The sequence below is a fragment of the Peromyscus californicus genome, unplaced genomic scaffold, assembly GCF_007827085.1.
Source record: "Peromyscus californicus insignis strain IS unplaced genomic scaffold, ASM782708v3 Scaffold_4__1_contigs__length_199733344, whole genome shotgun sequence".
In the NCBI taxonomy this organism is placed as follows: Eukaryota; Metazoa; Chordata; class Mammalia; order Rodentia; family Cricetidae; genus Peromyscus; species Peromyscus californicus.
This window is the reverse complement of record NW_026294562.1, coordinates 29,669,247-29,695,643: the sequence shown is the minus strand read 5'-3', so window position 1 is coordinate 29,695,643 and position 26,397 is coordinate 29,669,247. Positions and strand designations below refer to the sequence as shown.

Sequence of the window (26,397 nt, the reverse complement as noted above, 5' to 3'; positions counted from 1 at the left end):
AGTCAGGTGCTGATTCGCGTTTCTAACCACATGGGAGAAATATGGGTGTTTCCTCCATACAGCTGATGAACTCATACTTAATAATGGAGTGTATCTGTTAGGCCATGACTCAGTGTACCCAAATTATAAGGACGGCTGTTTGCACTCTCTAAAGAGCCTTCGGGATCAACAAGTATATAATTTTGAGGTGTTGTGTCAGCTCTAGTCTCATCAAAAGCATACTAAAGGCCCAGGATTTAAATTTCCGGGGAAATTTATGGCTGTGATGTGTCCTGCTTATTTTCAAACTCTAACAAGAAAGGGGTGGGAGTGGGGACTTCAGGAGGTATCCTGTAAGCAGAGGCCACTTTCTCGGGTGTCCTTGAGACTGAAGGTTCTGAAGCCACATTTTGAAAACACACAGTAAAGGACGAGACCAAAGCCATTCTCTTTTGGCAGAAGCGGGACTAAGGCTTGAGATGGGGCACAATTAGCACACCATAAAACCCAAACAGCCCAGGAATCTTTGACGTCGGTTCCCGAGGCGCCAAGCTGCCAGACAGGTTCCACCTGCGCCAGGTGTCGCACGCTCCTCGGGGGTTTTCCATCCTTCCACCCGTGCACACCCACCGCGGCTCCCAGACCCTCCGCCTCACTTGCTCGGAGCTGCCATCCGGGACAGCACGATCGCTCTCAGCGGTCCCTAGCCGGAAGCGCGCCCTACTCCCGCCCCCCGCCGGCGGATCCGGAAGTGGGGGTCGGCAGCCGCGCGCCGCCCTCCGCGGGCCCCCGGGCAGGATGCTTGCTGGCGCCGGCAGCCACCTCCGGGCCTCGGTAGCACCCGCCGCGGTCCTGGCTGCGGCGCTGCTCTCGTCGTTCGCGCGCTGCTCTCTCCCGGGGCGCGGCGACCCGGCGGCTTCGGTGCTCAGTCCCTACTTCGGCACGAAGACCCGCTACGAAGATGTCAACCCCTGGCTGCTGGGCGACCCGGTGGCGCCGCGGCGGGACCCGGAGCTGCTGGCGGGGACCTGCACCCCGGTGCAGCTGGTCGCCCTCATCCGTCACGGCACCCGCTACCCGACGACCAAGCAGATCCGCAAGCTGAGACAGCTGCAGGGGCTGCTGCAGACCCGCGGACCCGGGGACCGCGGCAGCGGAGCGGCCGCCGCGCTGGTAGAGTGGCCGCTGTGGTACGATGACTGGATGGACGGGCAGCTGGTGGAGAAGGGGCGGCAGGACATGCGACAGCTGGCACTGCGCCTGGCCGCCCTCTTCCCAGACCTCTTCAGCCGGGAGAACTACGGCCGCCTGCGGCTGATCACCAGCTCCAAGCACCGCTGTGTGGACAGCAGCGCCGCCTTCCTCCAAGGGCTTTGGCAGCACTACCACCCAGGACTGCCACTGCCCGAGGTCTCAGGTGACAGCGCGCCCCGCCTTCCCCAGATCCGGACCCCCAACGCAGCCTTTGCTCACATCCCCTTCTGCAGCCTTACGTCCCCCGCTCAGCCCCACCCCCGTTTGCGCTCTCGGGACACAGGATGTTGTGGACTTGGTTGTCTCTGTTGTTTTAATACGTACCGTACCCTCGTTTAGTCACTCATCAGATGTGAATTCCTAGCATTTTCTGCGTGAGGAGTGCTGTAGGGGACGCTAGAGATCCAGCAGGAAGGAGGAAAACAAAAAAACAAAAAAAAAAAACTTTAAAAAAAAGTATCGCTCCCAGTTTTATATTCCCCATTCTCAATTGTGTTATCCCCCTGAGCGCCAACCTTTCCCTTCCTGACAACTAGTTTAACAACTGGGCGCATTTTTTTAAAATAATATAGAACTTTCTCTCCCTGCTTTGCTTATTAGAGTGGGACTTTTTTTTAAATCATCGTCTTTTCAGGTGTTTCCACATTTACATTCTGTTTTAGAAAGCTGCTCCTCAAATCCTCTCTCTGGCCCGCTTTCGCCATCTGTTTTGTTCTTGTGTTTACTGTAGCGTTTCCCGCGTTGTAGCTGTGGTATATGGTCACATGCACCACCCTACCAACTTATTCTATCATTGTACTGTGTCAGAATTTGGGAGCTCTTGGGGTGGAATCCTCTCAGTGTGCCTCCTTCTCTGCCCTTACATATGACTAGTCAGGCCAGAATCCTTGTTATCTGTAGAGGGTTTTTTGTCTGTTGTGTACATCTGGACTTCTGAGAAAGGCTACAGAATCAGATTGTAGGTTTCCATAGAAACAACAATTTGATAACACAAATGAGAGCTTGTTCTTTGGGGCCATATAAGAAAATGACAGAGTTCTCTTATTCAGGATGTTACTATAATCCAGTTGGCAATTAGAGTAGACAGGATTACCCTTTGGGGGAATATATTTACATATATATTTATATTTTTGCACATATATCTAACACAATATGGGCTAACTTGTTTTTTTCATGTTCATATACAGAAACAATACTTAGAATCATACAAGAATACAATAATAAAACAATACAAGAATGATGATTGAGATGTTTTGAATATAACTGGGAAAAGGCCCCAACAAGTTGGAGCGTGATGATGAATGCTTCTCCAATAAATATTTGTTGCCAAGTTGTGGGAATAATGTAACCTATGCTAAACAGGAAGCCCCCTGAACTTCAGGCAGGAGAGGAGCCAGAACAGAGGTGCCTGGCTTTTGACATCAAACAGTAGACCCGAAATGTCGCTGTTGCTTTGCTGGTTTTAGTAGTTTTTGTCAAAACAGAATATTTTGTAAAGTAACACAGCTTGGAAAGTTAGTTGAGAAAATGAAATGCTCCATGTGGAGTTTTGCTTAGCAGGGAGAAGCAGACCTCTCGAAGTCTCCACCTGCTATCTGGAAACGGCTGGTTTTTCGTTTGCCTTCTGAGGGTACCTGTGCTGGAGGGAAGCCGAGCCTAGTAACAGTTGTGCACTTTCTATCCTTCCCTGATAACTCTTGTTTTAAGAAAACATTTATTTTTCTATAGGTGATTTCCTTGTATTGTATAGTATTGCTTTAACTCATTTCTTTTCAGTCTACTTTTTTAGTCTTTTTAGCATATTGGCTCATGCATTAGAATTGTTATGTGAAGAAACTGTGCTGGGGGGTAGCTAATGGGTAGAGAGCTGGCCTAGCGTACAATGGCCCAGAATTGGTTCCCTAGTACCTAAAAAAAAGTAAAACAAACACCACCACCACCACCACCACCCACACAAAATTCTCTTTGGGACTGGAGAGATGGCTCTGTAGTTGAGAGTATCGCTCCCCAGTACCCGTTTCAGGCAACTCACATCTGTCTATTAACTCCAGCTCCAGCTCCCCCAGGATCTGACTTCCAACTCACATCATCTGTCTGTTAACTCTAGCTCCAGCCCCCACCCCCATCTGACTTCCTCCTCCGGCCTCCACTAGCAACTGCACCTTCGTCTTGATCAGTGTATTTTTTTCCCAGACACAGCTTAATAGTTTGTTAAATGTTCCCTTTTCGCACTTTAAATTTTCAGTCATTTGAAATTGTCACTTGTGCCAATGATTTACGTATGTCTGCTTTTTTTTCCACTTCAGATATGGAGTGTGACCCTCCAAGAATTAATGATAAACTAATGAGGTTCTTTGATCATTGTGAGAAGTTTTTAACAGAGGTGGAAAGAAATGATTCGGCTCTTTATCATGTAGAAGCCTTCAAAACTGGACCTGAAATGCAGATGCTTTTAAACAAAGTTGCGACTACTTTACAGTTGCCAGTGAGCAGTTTAAATGCAGGTAACAGGTCTGTCGTATCTCATTTAAATGCTGGTTTAAACGGTTTGGAAGAAGTGTTAACTGTAAACAAACAAACAAAACAAGTTACTCTTCTTAGGGTTCACAATTAAATTTATGTTAACTAAATAGTATGTCTTGGGTCAGGAAAATTATATATATATGCCACATGCTTAATTTTATTTTCATAGTCTTTAAATCTTTCATAAATTAATATATAAGGTTCTTAAATGTGGATTTTTTGTGAGAACCTCATCTCTAAGCATAACTTATAATTTTAAAATTACCTTTTCTAAATAATCTCTGTAAAATAATGCAGGTAAAATAAATCATATAAATCATTTAGTTTTGGGAAACTTTAAGAGTGCTTGTTATTGTGGAGAATGGTGGGTTTTAGAAAGTGAAAAGGCAAGTGGGTTTGTAGCTTTTATGTGTAGAGATTCCAAGGACATGAGTAGCTGCAGCTGTCTGGAGCTGTTGAAGTGGATCAGCTGCCTGTGGCTGGTCATCTATGCTGGGACATTTGGAGAGTGAAAGCAGGTGACCGACCGCAGGTGGAAAAAAAAGGGCACATGGTCACCTAGCAGTGGAAAATTTAGAAAATGAATTGTTCTCTTATTTTCTAGAGCTTTATGATTTATTATTATATTGGTGAATATTAATATGTAGAGAAGTGATTGTATGTCTCATTGTACTGTGAGTCAGTTTCCAAAAGGTTAGAAGAAGAAGGCGTTGGTGGGAGGGGAAAATGTTAAAACATGCTATACCTGACTTGGTAGAGTGGTTTGGTTTGTTTGTCTTGTCATTTGTTTTCTGGTTAGACTACACCACCTCATAGTTTAAGAGCCAGAACTGAGACTCCAAATGAACCATGTCATGTCATCAGACACACACAGTGTTAACAAGCCACTCTGTTTTATTAGCTGTTGCGATTATAAAACCTTCCTCTGTAGAGAAGCCAAAGTTTCCAATGGCTTCTGTGTATATTCTTAATGAAATATAAATATAAATCTTTTTTAAGATTTTTATTTTATGTGTGTGTTTGCCTGCAGAGGGTGTGTGTGTGTGTGTGTGTGTGTGTGTGTGTGTGTGTGTGTGTGTGTGTGTGTATGTACCACATGTGTTGCCTGGTGGTGCCAATGGAGGCCAGAAGAAGGGGTCAGATCCTCTGGAACTGATTACAGACCATTGTGAGCTCTCATGTGGGTGCTGGGAATAGAACCTGGGTCCTCTATAAGAGCAACTAAGTCTTTTAACTGCTGATCCATCTTTCCAACTCCAAAATGTATTTTTTTGTTAAATATATTGCCTCAGGAATTCTTTAAACTGAACTGATAGGGAATGTGTATAATATCAATTAATTAATCTTGGTCTCATTTTCTTTTGGGAAAGAAAAAAAAAACAGTAAAGTGAACCAAAAATCAGAGTAATGGTAGCAGCCCCTGCAGTTGACACCTCATCCCTTCTCTCCCTGACCTGTCCAGCTTTAGATGTTCCCACTTGTTTACTAGAGAACCCAGTGTTTGGCTCCTCTTGAGCAAGGCCTCTTTTGTAGCCCAAGTACTAATTCACGTATCCCTTTCTTTAGTACCCGTTTGTGTTTAAAGTAAAGCAGTTAGCAGTATAACCATCCCTGACGCCTTGTTCTGAAATCTGCTGAAATTTCTTGGGCGGCTAAGTTTGGAAAATGGGTCTTATTACCACGTTACCAAGCTTTCTCTCCTTGCTAGTGTGGAATGTCCTTTCCTCTGCCTCTGCTTGGGGTCTTCATCTTTCTCCTGCCCCTTCGCTCTGTTCTTCCTTTTCAGTCTTCTATGGTCCTCTCTCACATTTTATGTCCCCATTTATGTACTTAATAATTATAATATGAAGTGTTTTGTAATTTTAAAAAATGATAGTAAATATACTGTCATTATTAATGGTCAAGTGAGGACTAAAACACTTAAAACTTTGGTTCTCCTTTTCTACCCTTCTAAAGATGTCAATATGGAGGTCTATTTAATAAGTCATTGGGTTAACCTTTGGTTGGGTTTGGTACACAACTTGCACTTAGAAGCCAACTAGGCTTAGAAACTTTAAAAACGGCCGTTTCCAGACTGCTTCGTAGCCCCAATGGACAGAAGTGCCCCCTGGCGGTTTCTTCTGGTACTTACGGTTGTCTGTTTACATTGTGCAGGTCAAGCCTTGATTCCCTGATAGTCTTGTCTCCAGAAATACTCAGTTTTTTCAGCTGTATGTGTAACTGTGCTCATCGTATTCTATGGGTATATAGTCTTTAAAAACTAGAGACACTAGTAACCCACAAATTTTTCCTGTTTTCTCCCCCAGACTTAATCCAGGTGGCTTTTTTCACCTGTTCATTTGATCTGGCAATTAAAGGTGTCCACTCTCCCTGGTGTGATGTGTTTGATGTAGAGGATGCAAAGGTAAGTTTCGTTTGCATTTTTTTCCCCTTGTGGTTTTTAGTCATTAATTGAATTTTTTGTTGTTAACTTAAAGCAGTGTTCCAGAAAATAAGTAAGATTAGGGGATATAAACTGCCTGTGACTAACTCCCAGTTTTCCTAAGTAAGGAGGGATGGATGCTTAAGTAGGTAAATAATTTGGGTTCATAGAACTCAGAAAAACATTCCTTTCATGGTAATTTGATTTCTAAGTGCCCCGCTCCCATCCCAATTAGAAACCCAGTTCTGGGAGAGGTGGAGGGCTAATACAAAACAGAACTAGGCTCAGAGAGGACCATTTCCCACAGACCTGATTCTTCCCTTGAATTCATCAAATTCATGAGAAATTGAGATCTAATCATTTGACGAAGAGGCGCCTGGTTCCACCTGGTGGTGGCAGTGGTGTACCACAGTTTCTGTCTGCTTCATTTCCCCTACTGTCACCAGACTCGTGGACTTTGAAGGAGTACAGACACCCTTTGGTGACTTTAAGGGGGCTGGATGTTGCCTGATTCTTGAGTGCTGGGGTCTAGAACGGATGGATTAGGGGAATATTTTGGATCGTCCAGGATTATAGACTTCTGGACCTTAGTTACTCCTTATTACATAAAACATCAGTGTTTCATATGGGAATTGAGCATTGCTCCCAACTCACTTAAATTCTAAAGAAATATGCTCCTTACCAAACAGAGCAGGATTTCAAGCACATGAAGGTGCTTCATTTTGTTTTGTGGAGGCTTAGGTGACCAGCAGCAGGTCAAAGGTTATGCCATGGTTCCTAGACTAGTACCAGAGGGGCTCGTATGAGAGTTGGGAGGAGTGAAGGCTGCTGTAAGGTACCGAGTGCCAGAGTAGATGGGTGTTTGTTATTCCCCTTTGTGCTCTGAGTCACTGCTGGATGGCCTACTTTTTCTCATCCCCTGTAACCTGTAATGGGCTCCAAGCTCATTAAATACCTACTGCTGGGAGAATTGGCAGGGCCAGTATAAAGCCTAGTTAGCCTCAGAGAACGTTTTCCCACAGACCTGAGTCTATACCACCTTCCCAGTCCCATTTCATGTTTTAGTTTTTTCAGTTAGCTACAAAATAATGGGTTTGACTCTGTACATATGTCACATACTAACTTTGCTTCCCCCGCCCCTCTGCCCTTCCCTGTTCCTCCTCCCCATTCTCTATCTACCCCAGCCGGTTTTCTGGTTTCTGTGTATGAGAGGAAGCATGAGCTATTTGCCTTCTCCCCCGTTGCCAACTTTTGTTTCCTTACCTCCACTCCCTTTAGATTTCTTTCTCCTCCCCCCCCCCACTCCCCCTTTAACTGGACACTTTTGAAATGAAAAGAGCACCATTAATAATTTTACCAATGTAAATACAAAGAAATTTCTGGTCACCATTCACATATGTCAAAGCATCATCTCCTCCCTACTCACGCCACTTGGGTCCAGGGGAAAATCATAGCTGAGATGATTTTCAATATTATATAAATGATGAATTTTGATAATAGAGAAACTTCATGTAACTGAACTCATCTGCCCGGGTTACTGTAGTTGTTGAAACGTTTAGGATGTAATTGACTTGGCTGCCTGTTCTTTCCTGTTCTGAGTGGCTCTGTCCATGCGGTCCCTTGTAAAGGCGGACAGTGCGCACTGCTTTCCTTGAGGTGGCCATGACCTGCCTCTGCTGACCCATGTCTCATCCCCTATGTGTACTGCCCTCCCCCTCCCTTGTCCACTTCCTCTTCTCTCAAACATTCCACTCTTGCTTTCTGTACATCCTCTTTTCTCCTGGTAGGTAACTGATGTACGGCAGAAATCTGACACCACGTTTGTTAAATGCTGTGTGTGTCAGGATGCCCCCGGAACTTTTTAATGTTAAAGACTTGTCTTTTTCCTTTTGTAATTATATATCTCTTATTGCTTGTGAGTCCTCCCTTTTATCTGATCTGAAATTTTTCAAATTGGTAGACACTATAAGAATAACACAATGAGCACTTGTACATTTAAACAAGATCATCCTCCTACAAGACCATAAATACCTAACCATTTGTACCATATTTTCAGATATTGTAGTGTATATCTTAACTGTAATGTATAATGGCCCATCTCACAGTTTTCATGGGTGTCTTTTTTAAAATTTTTTTATTTTATAATTTAATTTAATTTTACATATCAGCCATGGATTCCCCTGTCCTCCCCACTCCCGCCCCCCCCCCCCCACCTTCCCTCCAGCCCACCCCCCATTCCCATCTCTTCGAGGGCAAAGACTCCCCTGGGGATTCAGCTCAACCTGGTAGATTCAGTCCAGACAAGTCCAGTCCCCTCCTCCCAGGCTGAGCGAAGTGCACTAAGGCCCAATTTCCAAATAGCCAGCTCGTGCACTAAGGACAGGTCCCAGTCCCACTGCCTGGGGGCCTCCCAAACAGTTCAAACTAATCGATTGTCTCACTTATCCAGACAGCCTGATCCAGTTGGGGGTTCCTCAGCTATTTGTTCATAGTTCATGTGTTTCCATTAGTTTGGCTATTTGTCCCTGTGCTTTTTCCAATCTTGGTCTCAACAATTCTCGCTCATACAATCCCTCCTCTTTCTTGCCAATTGGACTCCTGGAACTCCACCTGGGGCCTGGCCATGGATCTTTGCATCCACTTCCATCAGTCATTGGATGAGGTTTCTAGCACGACAATTAGGGTGTTTGGCCATCCTATCACCAGAGTAGGTTAGTTCGGGCTGTCTCTCGACCATTGCCAGTAGTCTATTGTGGAGGTATCTTTGTGGATTTCTGGGGACCTCTCTAGCACTTTGCTTCTTCCTATTCTCATGTGGTCTTCATTTATCATGGTCTCTTATTCCTTGTTCTCCCTCTCTGTTCTTGATCCAGCTGGGATCTCCCGCTCCCCCAAGCTCTCTTTCTTCATGGGTGTCTTAATGAAGCCCTCTGCAGCTGTTCTTCTTAAATTCAGACTCTCATCAAGGATCACTGATCCCGTTTGGTGGCATGTCTATTTAACCTCCTTTAGGCTAGAAAAGCACTCCAGCTTTCTTTCATCTGCTATGCATCGGCGTCTTCTAGGAATCTAGGCTTTTTTTTCTGCAAAATGTCTTGGATGTGTTTGACTTTTTACTTATATAAATACAGATTAAACATTTTTTATAAGAATTCTACTTGAGATACTTCTAAATGTATCCCATTACAAAGAATTATGTCAGTTTGTCACATCCTTGATATGTTCAGTCATTTCATGAAAATGTTGCCTACCAGGTTTGTCTGTTGTGGGTACACCTTTTGCTCTGTGTAATCAAAGAACTCATTTAGGCAACATGACTTGACAATTTGAAATACATATTTAAATAAATTAAGAGTTTACACACACACACACACACACACACACATATATAAAGGGAATTAGTTAAATTTTTCATTCAAAATACATTGTTGCTGGAGAGATGACCCAGCAATTAAGAGCCCTCACAGTGCTTGCAAAGGACTCAGATTCATCCACATTGTGTCTCACAACCTTCTTTAACTCTAGATCTCAGGGTCTAATGCCTCCTTCTGACCTTCAAAGGCTCCTGGTCATACATGGTACACACACACACACACACATACATACACACACATACATAGTACACACACACACACACTCACACACATGCACAAATCATTCAAGCACACACTCATGCACATACTTTTCTTAATTTAAGAAAAAAAATATAAGGATGTCTTTTAAGTATTCTGTGTTTGCTTTTCCAGTAATTTGATTAAAAATAATTTTGTTTCTTACAACTTAGAACTTATACTATGCAGTAGGTTTACTTAGTGAAGTATTTACAGATGAAATAAAATTGTATGAGGGATTTACTGGAGGATAATCCATTGGTAACTAGAGCATAGTTGAAACAGAATTGACTAAATGTTGATTACTGGTGAAGTTGGATGATGGGTACACATGGGATTATCATACTACTATTGTATTTTTTTTATGTTTGAAAATCTCCCTTGAAATGTTTGAAAAATTAAAATTGATGGCTTGGTGAGATGGTTCAGCTAGTAGAGGTGCTTGCTGCCAAACCTGACAATGTGAGTTTGAGCTCCTGGAGTCTGCGTGGTAGAAGGAGAGAGCCACCCCCTGCAAGTTGTCCTCTGACCTCCACTCTTGGCATACACCTGCCCATTCAAAGACGTGTGCTTCTGTGCATGTTCACACACACACACTCACACACACACACACACACACACACACACACACACACTCTCTCTCTCTCTCTCTCTCAATGCATAACAGATTTTAAATGAAGTGACATTTACTCGATTCTGAGAATTTTGGAAATTTGTAGTTATACAGGACTTTGTGAAATGTTGAACCACTTGTGCTGTTATTTAGGAAACAATTGTTTTATGTCAGATATTTGCTTAGAACTGAAAATACTGATACAGGATAAGCACAAGGAACAAAAGATGTTAATGTGCGCTCTCCTGTGGTGATGGGATAGTTAAGGTAGAAGTCACCCAGAAGTCGGTTTAGCAGCAGCCAGGCAGGTCTTACAAAAGAGAGAGTGCAGAGTTGCTGTTGCCTGTTTGACAGCCCTGCACCCTCCTCTGTTTAAATGCATCTGTCTTTACTGTTCTGTGGTCAGCTTTTGTATTTAAGATTTTCCTAAGAAGTTATTCTCATTATCCAGATCAGCCATCTGGTAAACCTGCCCCTCAACATTTAAAGATTCAATTTCTCTTTAGATCTTTGACTCTAGTTTTTGTTTGCTCATATTTTCCTCAAGTCAGGGAGCTTATACTTTGCTATAAAAGTCTGTTGTACCTGCACTTTCAAGGTTTTTATGACGTATTAAGAGTGTGCACAGGGCGATTTTTTTGTAATGGTAATTTGCTGTTTTTATTCCTAATTCTATTGTTTTATATCTTGAGTTGACTTAATATATTTTCACCTAGTTCCTTTTATGTTGAACCTGTCTGTACATTGTACTAACTTTTTCCCTTTGGTTGACTTCAATGTGTTTTGTTTGGGGCTCAGCTCACTGACCTAACTGTGCTCCTAAACTTTGACTAACTCTTCTGAGAATTCTTATTAGTCAGGGAATCTGTTACATTTCTGAAACTGTATTAAAAATGACTTTTGAAATGTTCCTGTTTAGGTCCTGGAATATTTAAACGATCTAAAACAGTATTGGAAACGAAGTTATGGCTATACCATTAACAGCCGATCAAGCTGTACCCTGTTTCAGGATATCTTTCTACACCTGGACAAGGCAGTCGAGCAGAAGCAAAGGTAAAAACGTCTTTAAAAATGTGGAGTTTTAGCCGGGCGGTGGTGGCGCACGCCTTTAATCCCAGCACTCGGGAGGCAGAGCCAGGTGGATCTCTGTGAGTTCGAGGCCAGCCTGGGCTACCAAGTGAGTTCCAGGAAAAGGCGCAAAGCTACACAGAGAAACCCTGTCTCGAAAAACCAAAAAAAAAAAAAAAAAAAAAAAAAATGTGGAGTTTGGGTTGGGGATTTAGCTCAGTGGTAGAGCGCTTAAGGTCCTGGGTTCGGTCCTCAGCTCCAGAAAAAAAAAAATGTGGAGTTCATTTGCAACTTGGTGTTCATAAGCTTCTGGAAAATATCTTATAATGCATGATTTTTTGTGTGTTTAAAAAAAAAAAAGATATGCTCAGTCAATATGCTAGTTTTACTGAAGTTATACTGTGTATTAGACTTGTTTTTTTTCCTCTCACCATTACATTTCTAGTAATGGTTCTTTAATCACATAGGTACTGCATGCAGTGAGGTCTTCCAACCGTGAGTGTGTGTCCATTTTAACCATCTTCACTTCTCAGTGGCACTTGAGTTCTTTGTAGTTTCTGTTACAAAATAGCTCCTGACGTGAATATGCAAAATGCTTTTACTTTAAAAGAGAATCTCTCATTTGAAGAAACGAAGCTTTTGTTAACATTCATACTTTAAAAGTTATTTTTACAAATAGTTCTTACAGACTTGAGGGTGTTGCTCAGTGGTAGAGGGCATGCCGAGTGTGAGGTCTCTAGCACCAAAACCAAGCAAACGAAATTAAAGTTTCATGATGGAAATATTTGCTAGACCCTCAACCCTGTTTCATTTGACAGATACATATTTACAGATGTTGACCAAAATGAGAGAGCAGAAGCTGGAGATGGTCTGTTTCACGGTAGTTCAAGTAGTACATTTTGTTCAGACCAGGGTATTTTATTTATGGACCCAGCACTAATTTGTAAAATGTTCTTGGGTTTGACGGGAGTTAGGGGAAAAAACCCTAACAAAATCCTCAACTAGGTTAACTATTTGGTTTCTGCTATTAAACATTAAAACATTTAAAAAAAAAGAAAAAGGCATGTGTTTATTTATTTATTGGTCGGATGTCAAGGGATGACTTGCAGGAGTTGATTTTCTCTTCCATCATATGGGTTCCGGGTATTAACCTTGGACATCAGGCTTTGTGCCAAGTTCTTTTACCAGCTGAGCCATATCGCTGGTCCAACCAGAAGCTTCTGTGGGGATTTCAAATAAAGATAATATTAACGATAAGAGTTAACGTTTTCCTGTTTGACTTTCTGAATGGCTTCCGGCTTTATGAGATAACAGACCTTTCCTGGTTGGTCATTGTTCATTGGCTCAGTGTTGAGTCTAAGGGATGATAAATTTATAATTGCATCAGGAGGCTCTTAAATAACTTTGTAAGGCTTGCTATTATGATTTAATTCTAGTTCAAAGCTTAAGTAATAAAATTTTATCAGTAGTGTTTTAAAATAAATAAGAATTTCTGTATACTGAAAATTCAAGACAGTACAAAGAGAGAAATTCCAAAATTGCAAGGCATAGCGTATTTATGAATTGCAAGACCCAATTATTGGTTGAGTAGAATTCTTTGGGTTTTTTGGTTTATTTTGTTTTTCTTTCTTTCTTTTTGAGATAAGGTCTCTTTATTATGTAGCTCTAGCTGTCCTGGAACTCACTATGTAGACCAGGCAGGTCTTGAACTCACACTCCCTGCCTCCCAAGTGATGTGATTAAAGGCATGTACTACCACACCTGGCTATGGTTGAGTGGAATTCTTATAAAAATCCCACAATTTTCTTTGTAAAAATTGAGAAGTTCCAAAATTTACACAGGAATTTAAAGAATTATAGAAATAAAAATAAGTTTGAAAAGGAGCAAAAGGATGTGTCATACTTCTATCAGAACCTACAGAAAGCCTGATGTGCTGGTGTGCTCCTGGTGTGCTGGTGTGCTCCTGGTATGCTGGTGTGCACCTGGTGTGCTGGTGTGCTCCTGGAATCCCAGCACTTGGAGGCTGAGGCAGAATTATGAGTTGGAGGGTCATCCTGGGTTAAAACAAAACCTTGCCTCAAAAAGATACCCTCAGACATAATATAGTCAGATAGATCAAGGGATATAGTAACATCATGAAATAAACTCATATATAGTAGGCCATCTATATCCATGGGTTTCCTTCCTCAGTATTTAGTTAACTACATGTGTAAATTCACATGGGCACTGAATATATGCAGATTTTATTTGTCATTATTCTCTGAATAATACTGAATATTAACCTTTACAGAGCCATTAGAAATAATCTGGAGATAATTTAAAGTGTATGGCAGGATAAACCTAGGTCATATGTAAATATTACACCATTTTATATGTGGGTTTCTATGGGGGAGTCCTAGAACCAATTCCCCATGAATACTGAAGAACAACTATGTGTGTTAAATTGATTTTCAACAAAAGATGCCAAGTCAATGCTACGGGAAAAGGAACACATTTTCAGTAGATGATGCTGGGACAGTTGGACATCTGTGTTAAAAAATAAGATACTTAGACCTTTCCCACCATAAATAAGGAGTCGTAGATTTTAATGTACAGCCTAAAACCATAAATCTTCTGGAAAGAAAATAAGAGCAATGACCTAATTATAAAAGATTAAACTCTCAGAAGAAAACATTCATGATCTTGGATTGAGTGAGGCTTTCTTAAATGTAACACCCAAAACATGATCCATTAATAAAAATTCATAATATAGGTTTATTACATTTTAAACTATTCTTCTCAAAGGATACTATTGGAAATAGAAAATATTTGCAAAACTTACATGTGTATAAGAATTTGAATCCAGAATATATAGAGAATTATGTCTTACTTAATAAAAGAATCTGTTTTTTTAAAAAGGTATAAAAAGAGTTACAGGTATAGTGGTGGAATCTGTACTTAATAAGTCCTGTGTTAAATGCCCATTATGCCCCCTCCCAAATAAAAAAAAAAGAGCAAAGATTTAAACAGACTTCGTTTAAGAAGCTACATGGATGGCAAGTGCGTACATGAGAAAATATTTATCAGCATTTTCCACCATCTATCATCATGGATATCAGTGCCACAGTGAAGTACCACTAATATACCCCCTAAACTGGAGGAAATAAGAGGATCAACCTCTTGGCTGATAGAAATGTAAAATATTACCCTTTCTGGAGAACATTGGCAGTTTCTGACATTAAATATCTATGTGACTGAACAAATCCCTCCAAAGTATCTACTCAGTAGTAGTATGTCTTTTGGTGGTCCCTTATGCCTTGGGTATTTCAGATTTTGTAATTAATAAGGTTATTTTTTTAGGTTGTGTAATTCATTCTTTTAACGTTAGATGGTAGCATTGAAACCACTGTGCCATGCCACTCTTGTATGGGGTATAATAAATTTGTACCGTTTTTGTCAATTTACTCATTAAAACGGGGGACGTTGTCTCTTAAAGTTCTTAGGGTTTGTTCACACTCTAGATCATTTTTTTGTAAAGTCGGGACTGTGGAGTGTAACCCTAGGGCCATGATCTTTTTAGTGCTAGATATTGGAAGATTATGGGCTAAATAAGGGAGCGTTTATGTAAACAGCATGGCCATTCCTTAAATTCAGATTCGTATGTCTAACTGGTTTTTTGTTTTGTTTTGTTAGACAAGTTTTCATTGTTTTTCTGTGTGAGTCTAAGACATTTTCAGTATACTGCTCTGTCTTCAGTAACTAACCCGATGCCTTGGATAGTCAGTGCTGTGTGTGTGTGTGTGGTGTAGAATGTGGTGTAGAATGTGGTGTAGATAGCGGCCCATCTACAATGCTGCTTTTTCTCCTGTGCTTCTTACTTTAGTGCTACATCAGCCTCCCAGACGCCCAAGCCACAAGACCACATGTCATTATGGACTCATCTCCTTCGCTTTCTGTATCTAGTCTATTCTCTCCTACCATGCAGATTCCAGGTGTCAAACTCAGGTTGTGAGACTTGGAGGCAAGGGCCGTTACCCTGCAAGCCAGCTCTTCGGTTGTTTTAACCTTCCAATTTACATTTTTTATACTTTCCAATTCTTTACATTTTCTTTATCTTCATCACAACTAACCTCAATTTAAGCTAATACCTCTTTTTTCCTAGATTTAAAAAAAAAATTGAATTATTTTCTATGTATATGTGAATAGTAGGTATGTAAGTACATGTCTGTGCACAGATGTAAGGATGTGTGTGGAGGTCAGCCCCCAATGTTAAGTGTCTTCCTCCACTGTTCCTGATCCTGCTTTTTAAGGTAGGCTCCCACAGGTTGGCTAGGCTGATTAAGCCGATGAGCGCCAGGGATACTCTTTTGTCTGCGCCCAGCTCTGGAGGTACAGATGCACACCGCTACACACAGCTGCTTATGTGGGTGCTGGAGAGCTAAGCAACAGTTCACCAACTGATACACCTCCTCAGCTCCCCTCCTAGATCTTAGCAACTGCCTGCAAGTCTTCCGTTGAGTTGGGTCTTATTAACTCCACACCAGTATGTCTCCTTCCTAAGGGACAGTTCTGATCATGTGACTTTGGATAGCTGGAGTTTGCTTTATCTCTTTATTGTTCAATTATAGTTAACACAATATATGGTCATCTTTATATATTTAGTGTACAACTTGCTGAATTCCACATGTGTGTATACCTGCTAAATCATTAGCACTGTCTTTTTTAAAATTTATTTTATTTTTAGTTATGCGTGTGTATGTGGATGAATGCAGGTTCCTGCAGATGGCAGAAGAGAGTGTTGGATCCCTTGGAGCTGGAGTTACATGCTTTGTGAGCTACTCAACATGGGTGTTGGGAACAGAACCCAGTTCTTGTGGAAGAGCAAGAAACACACTTAACTGTGAGCCATCTCTCCGGCCCTCTTTTGTTTTTTATTGATGCCTCTTGAGCTAAATTGTCCCACCAGGGAGATTTTCCTATGGATTTGAGTTTTTACCAGTTTGGCTTGCTAGCGTTGGGAATATTTTTTGCTGATCCTTTCCTCCAGATTTGGGTGTGTGGCTCCGTGTGTAGCAGCAGCTGACATTTCGAGCATCCCCTCTGGACTCCCCAGCTCCCTTCCCTGTAGCTTCTCTTCTCTGGGATCTGCTCCATGAGTTCCAGCCAGCGTTACCTCTCTGGATTCTCACTCATCTCAGGATTGCCTTGCCGTGTGCTCTCCCGCCCTCCACCACAGCCGGCAAGTTCTAGGCAGTCAGCCGGGGCAGCTGGTGGGGCAGCTCATTTGCCTGCTTTCTCTCTCACTCTGTTGTCTGTCTGAAAACTGCTGTTTCATATAATTCTTCCCACTTCCTAAGACTAGCAGGGAAGGTAACAGTAGCCTTGTCCCTGTTCTACCTTGTGAGCTCAATTTCTACATGGTTTTACTTAAGAACAAAATATGTTTGAGCCATTTTAGTTCTAGGCTTACATTGTCAAATGCGTGCTTCTCCAGAGACTTACTGCAGTCATATGTATAAGAAGACTTGTAAACAAAATTTATTATCGCTAATTTTCTTCTCAAAGCTTCTTAGAGCTCTGGCAGTTCTAGCCACGTGTTTGTGCTCTTACATAAGCGTGCAAGTGGTGAGATCTGCCCCAGCCTCCATCTGATATTCCTAGATCGTATTTGGAAACAGAGTTTGTGTAACACCAGTTGCGTGTGAAACATAAATTAAGAGCTTAGAAAGATCTAGCTGAGTACATTTGGGGGAAAACATGCAATTATTAGTTTTTCTTCCTGAGCATTTCCAATTACTTAAAACATTTTACCCATTTTGAACATATACATAGTCTCATTTCTTGATGTGATTTTAGACTTCTGATTAAATTTTGGTTTTGTTTGAAGATTTAAAATCTTCTCACTGATTTATATAAGTAAAATAAGGGTGTCCTTTGCAGAGCTATTTGCTTCCTGGGTAACATAAGGTAACCCATTGACTGCACTGGACTTATTTCTGAGATCTGATTTACTAGGTTTGTGTAGGAGCTAGGAGGAGGATGGTTCAGCAGGGAAGGTGTTTGCCATGCAAGCACCCAGATCTGCACTAGAATCCCCAGAACCCGTGTAAACAGCAGGACATGTCAGCACACTTCTACAACCCCTGCTCTGGAGGCAGAGACAGGTAGATTCCGGGTTCACCGACCAGCCAGTGTAGCCCGACTGGTGAGTTGCAGGTTCAGTGAGTGATCCCGTGTCAAAAATAAGGTAGAGCATGAGAGTCTCTACCTTAACTTAGAGCTGTAACTGAGGAGCTGTGGTCAGCTAGTGGCTGCTGGGGGTGAGGAGGACATTCTTCAGTGGTGTAGTTATTGGAAGGTGCCTATGTCTTCATAATCCCACAATTCCTTGTCCATGGTCATGCAAGCAACTTTAATTAAATTTCATACATGTATATGATCTCTTCCACATATTCATTCCATTACCCTCTCTGATCTCTTCCCCTTCCTACTGAACCCTTCTTCCCAACCAGCCCCCTCCTGTGTGTGTGAGAGTGTGTGTGTGTGTGTGTGTGTGTGTGTGTGTGTGTGTGTGTGTGAGAGAGAGAGAGAGAGAGAGAGAGAGAGAGAGAGAGAGAGAGAGAGAGAGAGAGATCTTCCCTCGTTCCCACACAGGCACATTTACTTACTCCCATTTGCGTCCCCAGTATTGGGCTTTACCATAGACTAGCTCTGGAGCTCTGACCCAGAGAAGGTCAAAAATGACATCCAGACAGATTCTCATGCTATCCTTGGGATGTCGTCAAGGCAGAAATGGGGCTTTAGTGCTTTCACGGAGTGCTTGGGCCTATATGAATTGGAGCCAACCAATTCCCAGGAGATGGCTTAGAACTAGATTGAATTCTCTAAGGTTTACTATTCAGTTTTAGTGCTTGGAACAATGGCAACATGTTCTTAAAAATGAACCTTAATTGCTTCCTTATAGGAGTTACTGATTTACCCTTTCTGTCTGCTTCCTGATTGGCTGTGAAGTGAACAGCTCTACTCCACCAGGTCCTGCTGCCACTGGGTTCTGTCCAGTTGCCTCATCTGGAGACTGGAGATGACTAAACTCTCTGAAACATGAGCCAGAGGAAATATCCCCTTTTAAAAAGTTAGAGACTTTCAAAACAGCGTGCAGACTTTCAGTGGCTTCTGATAAAATCAGATCATATACTCCTGGATATTTGAAGATGTTTGAAGTGCTCACGAGGCCACATCTCTCCCTGGAAGCTATTGGCAGTTAAAGGCCGGTGGGGAAGGGAGGCATTCTCTTTAGGAGTGTAGTCACTGTTGAGGTGCTCGGGCTCCAGTAAACAACCCCTCCCTCACCCATGCTTCTGCTGGCAACCTTGGTACAACCCAGAGGATCGTGAACACAAAGCACACGGCAAGACGAGAAAACAGGAAGGGAAATGGTTGGGAAGACAGATAGAGGGAGTAGGAGAGGATGGGACATGGAGAGGAAGAAAACATGGTGTGTACACAGGAAAGAGTCCTTTGTACACACGTGCACAAATCGCACAACTCATCCAGCCTCCCAGAGTTGAGGATCCTGCACACACCTCCCCCGCCCCCCCCCCCCCCCCCCACATTTGCTGCTCAGGTGTAATTTCAAAGAGAAACGTGCTATTTTTTTCCATTGAATGCTTCTATTACTTAAATATATCCCCCTAAACAGACATTTAAGTAAGTCTTATAAAAGGGCAGGCAGATGTTAGCATGGGCCACTGTTTATGGACTGTATTAACCCTTTGGGGGGGGACACAGTCCCCTTTTTGACATGGATGTTTCCATGGAAGTCTATGTGTATCTGATATTTTTACCAATCAAGTTTTAAACGACACAGTAGAAATCAGTTTACATAGTGCCACATCCTCTTGTTTATAAGAAAAACATTCTGCTATTCTTAGTTGTAAATGGACTCTTGATTTTGAACTTTGTGATTTTAAAATAACTAAAAAAATTGTCTAAGTTGATTTGCATTTTATATCCCAAAACTGATTTAAATGCTTTTCTTATGCTTTCTTAGGAGCCTTGAGGAAGAAAGCTATGCTCCTGAAGAGCCTTGAAGAGTAGATATTGCTTTGTTATCTCTATTTGTTTATTTTACTTAAATATCCAATGATATCCAAGTTGAATTCAGGCTATCTGAAACAAAATAATGAAGAAAAATGTATGTTTGAGACTCAAGCAGTTTATGTTCTAAGCTATTATTAATGGAAGTGCTGTTGAGAGTCAGTGGCCCAGTCTCATGGTAGCAAACTCCCAGCAACCCCAGCACTCAAAATGGCTAACTCAGAAGGATCACATTAGAGACATGACTCTCCTGGTTATAGCTTATTGAAAGTAGGCTAAGTTCACCTTCCTACCCTTAAAACCTCAAGCTAGCCATCCATTAAACTCTTTCGGTGCTGTATTTGAAATGAAAAAAATCAAGAATAAGGTGTAGGGATGTGTGTGTGTGTGCCATACATGGTAGTACCTGACTGTAATCCCAGCACTAGGGAAGTTGAGGCAGAACAATCAAAAATTCGATACCAGCCTGAGGTAAATAGTGAACTCCCCGAGATACTGGGCTATACGGTGAGACCCCATCTCTAAAGTCAAAGCGAGAAAAGGTCTGGAAGAATACAGTAGTGGTAGGATGTCTGTCTTGTGCATGCAGAGCCCCAGGGTTAACCACTAGCACCACACAAGGAGAAACAAGAAATTCTTAACACTTTTGTTTTCTTACTATATGCTACTTCTGAGTAAAAAGCCTAGGTAGATGGTCCTTGCATTTTATAAATCCTTGGAAGAATTTCTGCCAGCGTAGGAACTTAAGCCATCGTCTTACTCCCTGCGACTTGACATGGGCATGCTTTTGAAATTGGTGGAGTCAGACTTGTAGACTAAGAACCTGGGGACCAAACACTGGCACCCCACAATCCTCCTGAGCTAGCAGGTGGGATACCGTTTCATTCCCAGATGGAAGCTGGTTTGAAATTATTTTAAATCAGCAGTAGTTTGAAAGTAAACGGTACCTGATTCCCTAGGTGAATTCTTCTACTCTTCATGCAAGTATTTTCTTACAGGAGAGGAAGTTAAGTTTTTTTCCACGTCATTTTTTTAGTTGTTTTGGCTCTGATTGTATGATGAAACGTAAGTCGTGAGGTAACCAAAATTCTACCTTGGGGTTGGTGATTTGGGGTATCTGGTGAATTTTACAGTATGTTACTCAGTCAAGTGAGTACACACTGGACGTGGTGTTTTTCTTCAGTGTAGTGTGATACACTTATGTTTTAGAAAGAGCACGACCTGAACCGGCCTCCGGACTCTAACCCCTTGCATCACTAATGTATATGACCTATGACCCCTGCTGCTGCAGCGCCCCAGCTCTTAGGACCCCGTGATGTCTGCTGTCACACATTGATTTGCTGCTCTGTGCTGTTTTACTGTTGTAGTTCAGTCCAGCTGCTCTGCAAAGGAAGTGACTTATCATTGGGTATGACTTGCTGAATACGTTATTGTGCCCTCAGCTTTGAGCTGCGGAGGCCCTGCCTTCTCCTGTACTCAGTTCAGCAGGTGCTCAAGTTTGTAAAGGCGTAAATGGCATGAGCTTGCATCCAGAGCCAAGATAGCAAGCCACAAGTTTACTTTTAATGTTCAGGTATATTCTACCTGAAGGAAACCAATCTTTTAAAATATTTAACTTTATGACCTGTGTAGTAGTACATGCCTGTCTTTAATCGTAGCACTTGGGAGGCAGAGGCAGGCAAATCTCTGTGAGTTTGAGGCTGGACTGGTCTATGGAGTGAGTCCAGTGTATCCTGTATCCAGAGAACACAAGTGTATCTATCCCTGCATTCGCAGTGTAAACCAGATGCAGCACTTTGTTCCGTTGTCAGGGCAGGAAGCAGTATGTACACAGTGCTCTCCAGACCTGACCTCCTCCTCAGATGGAAGAATTTCAACAGTTAGATGCTGCTATCTGTGTGAGCCAGAAATACATTTCCTCGTCTTACCTGCTGTTCCTCCTCGCCCCAGCCCTCGTGAGCACTGAGTGTGGGGCCTAGCACCTGGCATGGCTGATGCTTCTGCCACACCTAGCAGATCAGCCTAGGGCGTCTTAGAAAAGACTGCTCCTTACCGCATCTTGCAAAATTGAATGTGACTGTTTTATTCAGACCTTTTATTTTAATATGAGCAGCATCACCTTGTTCCCTTTTTCCTAGTTACAAGAACATCTGCTTTAGGCTGGATGCTTTGAGCCGCAGTAAAACATCACACATGAAATCATGCTTATTCCTCCTTTCTTATTTGACATTATTTTATAAATTTAAACTATCTTTACCAGGTTTCTTAGAATATATAAACTATTAAATAGTTATTACTTCCTACAAGCACATTTGGAATTAGCAAAATCATGTTCTAACTGCTTTTGATGATTCTCATTCAGTTTTTTAGACTGTTTATGAGGAATTTAGAAACATCTTTACCCTTAGCTATAATTGTAATTATCTTTGTTTTGTTGTACTGGCATATTAGCCAGAAATTTAAAGTTCTGTTTTTCATATATTGCGAACTTTTTCAGTAGAGAGTGTTCTGTATTAGAGGATGTATGATGGCATTTATAAAAGCTAGCACTTTTCCTTCCTGGTGCAAACTGTCTTAAATTTAAATTTTTATTTATGTGTAGGTTTTGCTTGCATGTATGTATGTACACCACATATGTGCAGTGCCCATGGAGGACAGAAGAGGGCATTGGGGTCACTGGAACTGGGGTTACAGATGGTTGAGAGCCATCATGTAGGTGCTGGGAATAGAACCCAGATCCTCCGAAAGAGCAGCCAGTGCTCTAAACAGCTAAGCCATGTGTCCAGCCCCTAACTGTCTATAATAATTTATTTTATAAATAATAATTTCATCTACTCATAAAAATATCTATTTATAAAATAATTTTTGAAATTATTTTATAATAATTTTTCTATAAATAATTATAAAATATATTTATAGAAAAATATGTTACTTTAAAATTCAATCAAATGTCAGAAAACAGTAATTTATTTGTGGTTTGCATGGCTTCCTTTTATGAATCTAATATATAAATAGTTTGATTGTTCATAAAATACTCAATAAACCTTTTAAAAACTTTTGATCTTTTAAAAAAAGTTACTTTTAATTTTTATGTGTGTGTGCATATGCACACATGCATGCCAGAAGAGGGCATCAGATCCCCTGGAGCTGGAGTTACAGGCAGGTGGGAGCTACCTGATGTGGATGTTGGGAACTAAACTTGGGCCCTCTTCAAGACTAGTGTGTGCTCTTCACTGCACTCTCTAGCCCCACAGTAAACGTTTCAAAGCACCATTTTTCTTAACTTCCTCTGGAAACGTCATGCTTTTACAATATTATTGGCAGCAAGGGAGACAAAAGAAGAAAATGAGACATTTTTTTTTTTATTTAAGCATAAAGAATCTTCAAATTTAAAATCTGGGTCAGGGGCAGGGATTATAGCAAGCTCAGTGATAGAACACACGTGTTCTTAGGTTCAAACTCTAGTTCAAATGGATCACAACCTAGGTTTAATTTCTTCTATGGTTTGGATGTGTTTAACAGGACCCTGAACTCATAATTCATGCTCAGCCCTTTTGATCTCTCCTCCCAACATGTATCTGCATGTGTGTTATTGTATTTACTTCAGCTCTAGGGGGACAGGAACAGGAGAATTACTGGATTCTGCTGGGTTCTGGCCTCACCAAAAAAAATGGCAGCCTTTGGGGAAAGACCTCTAGTCTCAAAGGAAAATGGCAGAGGCTGGCACTCAGCACCTTCTGGCTTCTACGTGTGTGTGCGAAAGTGCACACACACGTGTATATGCACACACACAAATGAAAAAATACATATTGAGAAAAAGAAAACTTGAAGATAAAGGACAACACTTTAAGTGCCTTCATTCATTGGGGAGCGCTCCATGGATCAGTCTCTCGGCGCCTCACAGAAAGGCAGTCCAGTGCTGAAGGGAACACTTCAGGGTCTTCTCAACAGAATGGCCATGTGTTCTACTTTAGACAGGTCTGCAGACAGAATGGCCATGTGTTCTACTTTAGACAGGTCTGCAGACAGAATGGCCATGTGTTCTACTTTAAACAGGTCTGCAGACAGAATGGCCATGTGTTCTACTTTAGACAGGTCTGCAGCTCTCTGGACATCCTAATTCCTAGACCTCCACGTTTACTCCCACAGAATTTCAGCCGTATGCTTGAGTTACTTATATAAAGAACTTTTTAAAATAGGAGTCATCAAGATGGCTCGGGGGTAAGGGTGCTTGCCTGCCAAGCCTCACCATCGAGTTCAGTCTGGACCCACATGGTGGAAGGAAAGGACCGACTCCTGACATTTGTCCTCTGACCTCCATGCTGTGGCATTAGTGTGTCCGTGGAGTTTTCCTGCAGCCGCTCTCAAACACACTGAGACTTATATTAATTATAAATGCTCAGCCAATAGCTTAGCTTATTACTAACTAGCTCTTAAATTTTAAGTTAACCCATATTCCTTATTTACACTCTGCCACGTGGTGGTACCTTTATTAACATGGCACATTCATCTCCTGTCCCCTCTGTGTCTGGCTGGCAACTCCAGACTCTGCCGTTCTTCCTCCCAGCATTCTCCTAGTCTGGCTTTCCTGCATAACCTTATTCTGACCAGCTGTTGGCTAGTCAGCTTCTTTATTAAACCAATCACAGTGACATATATTCACACAGTGTAAAGGAATATTCCACAGCATTAGTGAGCCTCCACTAAATGTAATAATAATTAAAAAAAAAGTTAAAGATGGGATTGCATTTTAAAATGAGAAAATTAGGTACCACTAAGTATAATTATTATTTCTTATGGCATGAATAAGTTTTCCCTTCAATTTCTCGTTTAAGGTCTCAGCCGGTTTCTTCTCCTGTCATCCTCCAGTTTGGTCATGCAGAGACCCTCCTGCCCCTGCTCTCACTCATGGGCTACTTCAAAGACAGGGAGCCCCTGACAGCGTATAATTTTAAGGAGCAAGTCCATCGCCAGTTCCGAAGTGGTCGCATCGTACCTTATGCCGCAAACCTAATATTTGTGCTTTACCATTGTGAAAACGCAAAGACCCCTCAAGAAGAATTCCAAGTACAGATGCTGCTGAACGAAAAAGTGTTACCATTGGCCCACTCACAAGAAACCGTTGCTTTGTATGAGGATCTGAAGAACCACTACAAGGACATTCTTCAGAGTTGTCAAAACAGTAAAGAATGTCACCTACCCAAGGTGAACATCACATCTGATGAGCTCTGAGAGCCTGGGGACAGTCTCAGTTCCACAGTGCTTTCCTGAGGGGTGATTGTGTTTGCAATAGGTAGGCAACTTCTTGATTGAAAAAGCTTTCAAGGCCTTGGTGTGATGGTGCACAACTTTAATCCTAGCACTCTGGAGACAGGCAAGAAGATCTCTGTAAGTTCAAGGCTAGCCTGATCTACATAGTGAGTTCCTGGCCAGCCAAGGCTACATAGAGAAATAGCCATAGATTGCTTGGTACTTCTGTCTTTTCACAGAAAATAATAGTTTCTTTTAGGATCTGGACATACGGGTAAGACATGACTTTCCCTGGAACAGCTCTCTTTAGGGCCAAAACCAATTCAAGGAAACAGCAGCCCAGCAAGTGTGTGCAGAGCTGAAATTGCCCTACCTTAACCTAAGAAACTCACTGGGCTAGACCATTATTAGGAAGTGACACTTGAGAAATGTTGGATACCAAAGCATAGTGTCAGCTGGATGATCTGTAATTGATTGAATAAGTCAGGGACTTCAGTGATCATGTTGATTCTTTCCTTCCCCTTCATGTACGAACCTGCTAGCACAAATGACATCACTTAGTCATGAGCGAGGTAAAGTGGGAGTGAGCCTGACTTCAGAAGAAAGTCTAATATAATATCCATAGAGAGGGAATTTGACTTGATACTAAGAACCAAGCTGAAGCAAGACTGAAGTGTGGGATATTTGTGTTAATATTATTTATAAAAATATTTAAACACTTAATCAGTATTTTCCTTCAGCCTCCAAGTAGGTCTCGCAGACTCATCTTGATTCCGTCAGGCCTGTCTTGGGTGTGTAGTGATGATGGCGGGCACAGTAGGCAGACAGATGCCAGGGTTCCTCACGTCTATTGCCTGCCATCTTTTTCTCTCCATCCTGGCTTTCCTTTTTGTACTTTGTTATTACATAAAGTGTATCTTTTGGTGGTTTGGATTTTTCTTTTTTTAAATAAAGACTATTCTGGATGATTTAATTGTAGAAAGTCAAACCTGTTTCACAGAATTCTGAGTTCTCTCAAATGCCATGAAAGTGTTTGCTACAATAAATAGAGCTTCTGTGACTTTACTACCAAGGCATTTCTTCATGCAGTCGTTGATGGTAAGGGGCTGGAGTTCCCTGTGTTTGCCTTGGAGAGAGATAAACCTTGTTTCTTCAAGTGGATGGGCTGTCTTAATGCTGTTTGTTCTAACTCGTGTTCACTTTAAAGATGATGCCTTTCAAAGAGAGGGTTTGGTTTTTCTTAAGATGTATGGTTAATCTTACCAAAGCATATCAGTTAAATCTCACCTTAGTATAATCTGCTGCATAATTTTATAGTTTACTTTTGACGAAAGAAATCCTATGAAAATAAATCCACAGTAAGGCTATGCATGTATCTGGACACACCATCACCTGTGATGTTCATGAGGACATTTTCAGCCACATTTCCACTAGTAAAAGGGAAAAAAAGTCAATTTAGGCCTTAAAGAAAAGCTGAAATGAATCCCATTTGGGTACCCATCAGTATGCTTCCTAGTTACATTAATGTTTAATCCGTTAAATTTTTGGTCAATGAAACTGTACATTAATTTAGGGATACAGTTAAAAGATTTTTAATGCTG

At 41.6% G+C, this 26,397-nt stretch overlaps 1 protein-coding gene across 2 annotated transcripts; it reads left to right on the top strand.

The window, feature by feature from the left end:
• The first annotated feature begins 725 nt into the window (after positions 1-725).
• On the top strand, positions 726-25,861 carry Minpp1 (multiple inositol-polyphosphate phosphatase 1). 2 transcript variants are annotated; one of them, XM_052763306.1, is made up of 5 exons: positions 727-1,396; positions 3,540-3,737; positions 6,063-6,160; positions 11,322-11,455; positions 24,382-25,861. In XM_052763306.1, the coding sequence occupies exons 1-5, from the start codon at positions 778-780 to the stop codon at positions 24,776-24,778; spliced, it is 1,446 nt and encodes a 481-aa protein (XP_052619266.1). In that variant the 5' UTR covers positions 727-777; the 3' UTR covers positions 24,779-25,861. The 2 variants fall into 2 exon arrangements, with proteins under 2 accessions (XP_052619267.1, XP_052619266.1); XM_052763307.1 differs by lacking the exon at positions 3,540-3,737 and having other exon boundaries at positions 726-1,396.
• Positions 25,862-26,397: the final 536 nt, after the last annotated feature.

What these genes read in the sequence shown, in the direction of transcription:
- Minpp1 (XM_052763306.1), top strand. Translation starts at nt 778, where the DNA reads ATGCTTGCTGGCGCCGGCAGCCACCTCCGGGCCTCGGTAGCACCCGCC. An exon ending in TTGATGTAGAGGATGCAAAG is followed by an intron (nt 6,161 to 11,321) that starts GTAAGTTTCGTT and finishes GTTCCTGTTTAG; the next exon opens with GTCCTGGAATATTTAAACGA. An exon ending in GCAGTCGAGCAGAAGCAAAG is followed by an intron (nt 11,456 to 24,381) that starts GTAAAAACGTCT and finishes TTCTCGTTTAAG; the next exon opens with GTCTCAGCCGGTTTCTTCTC.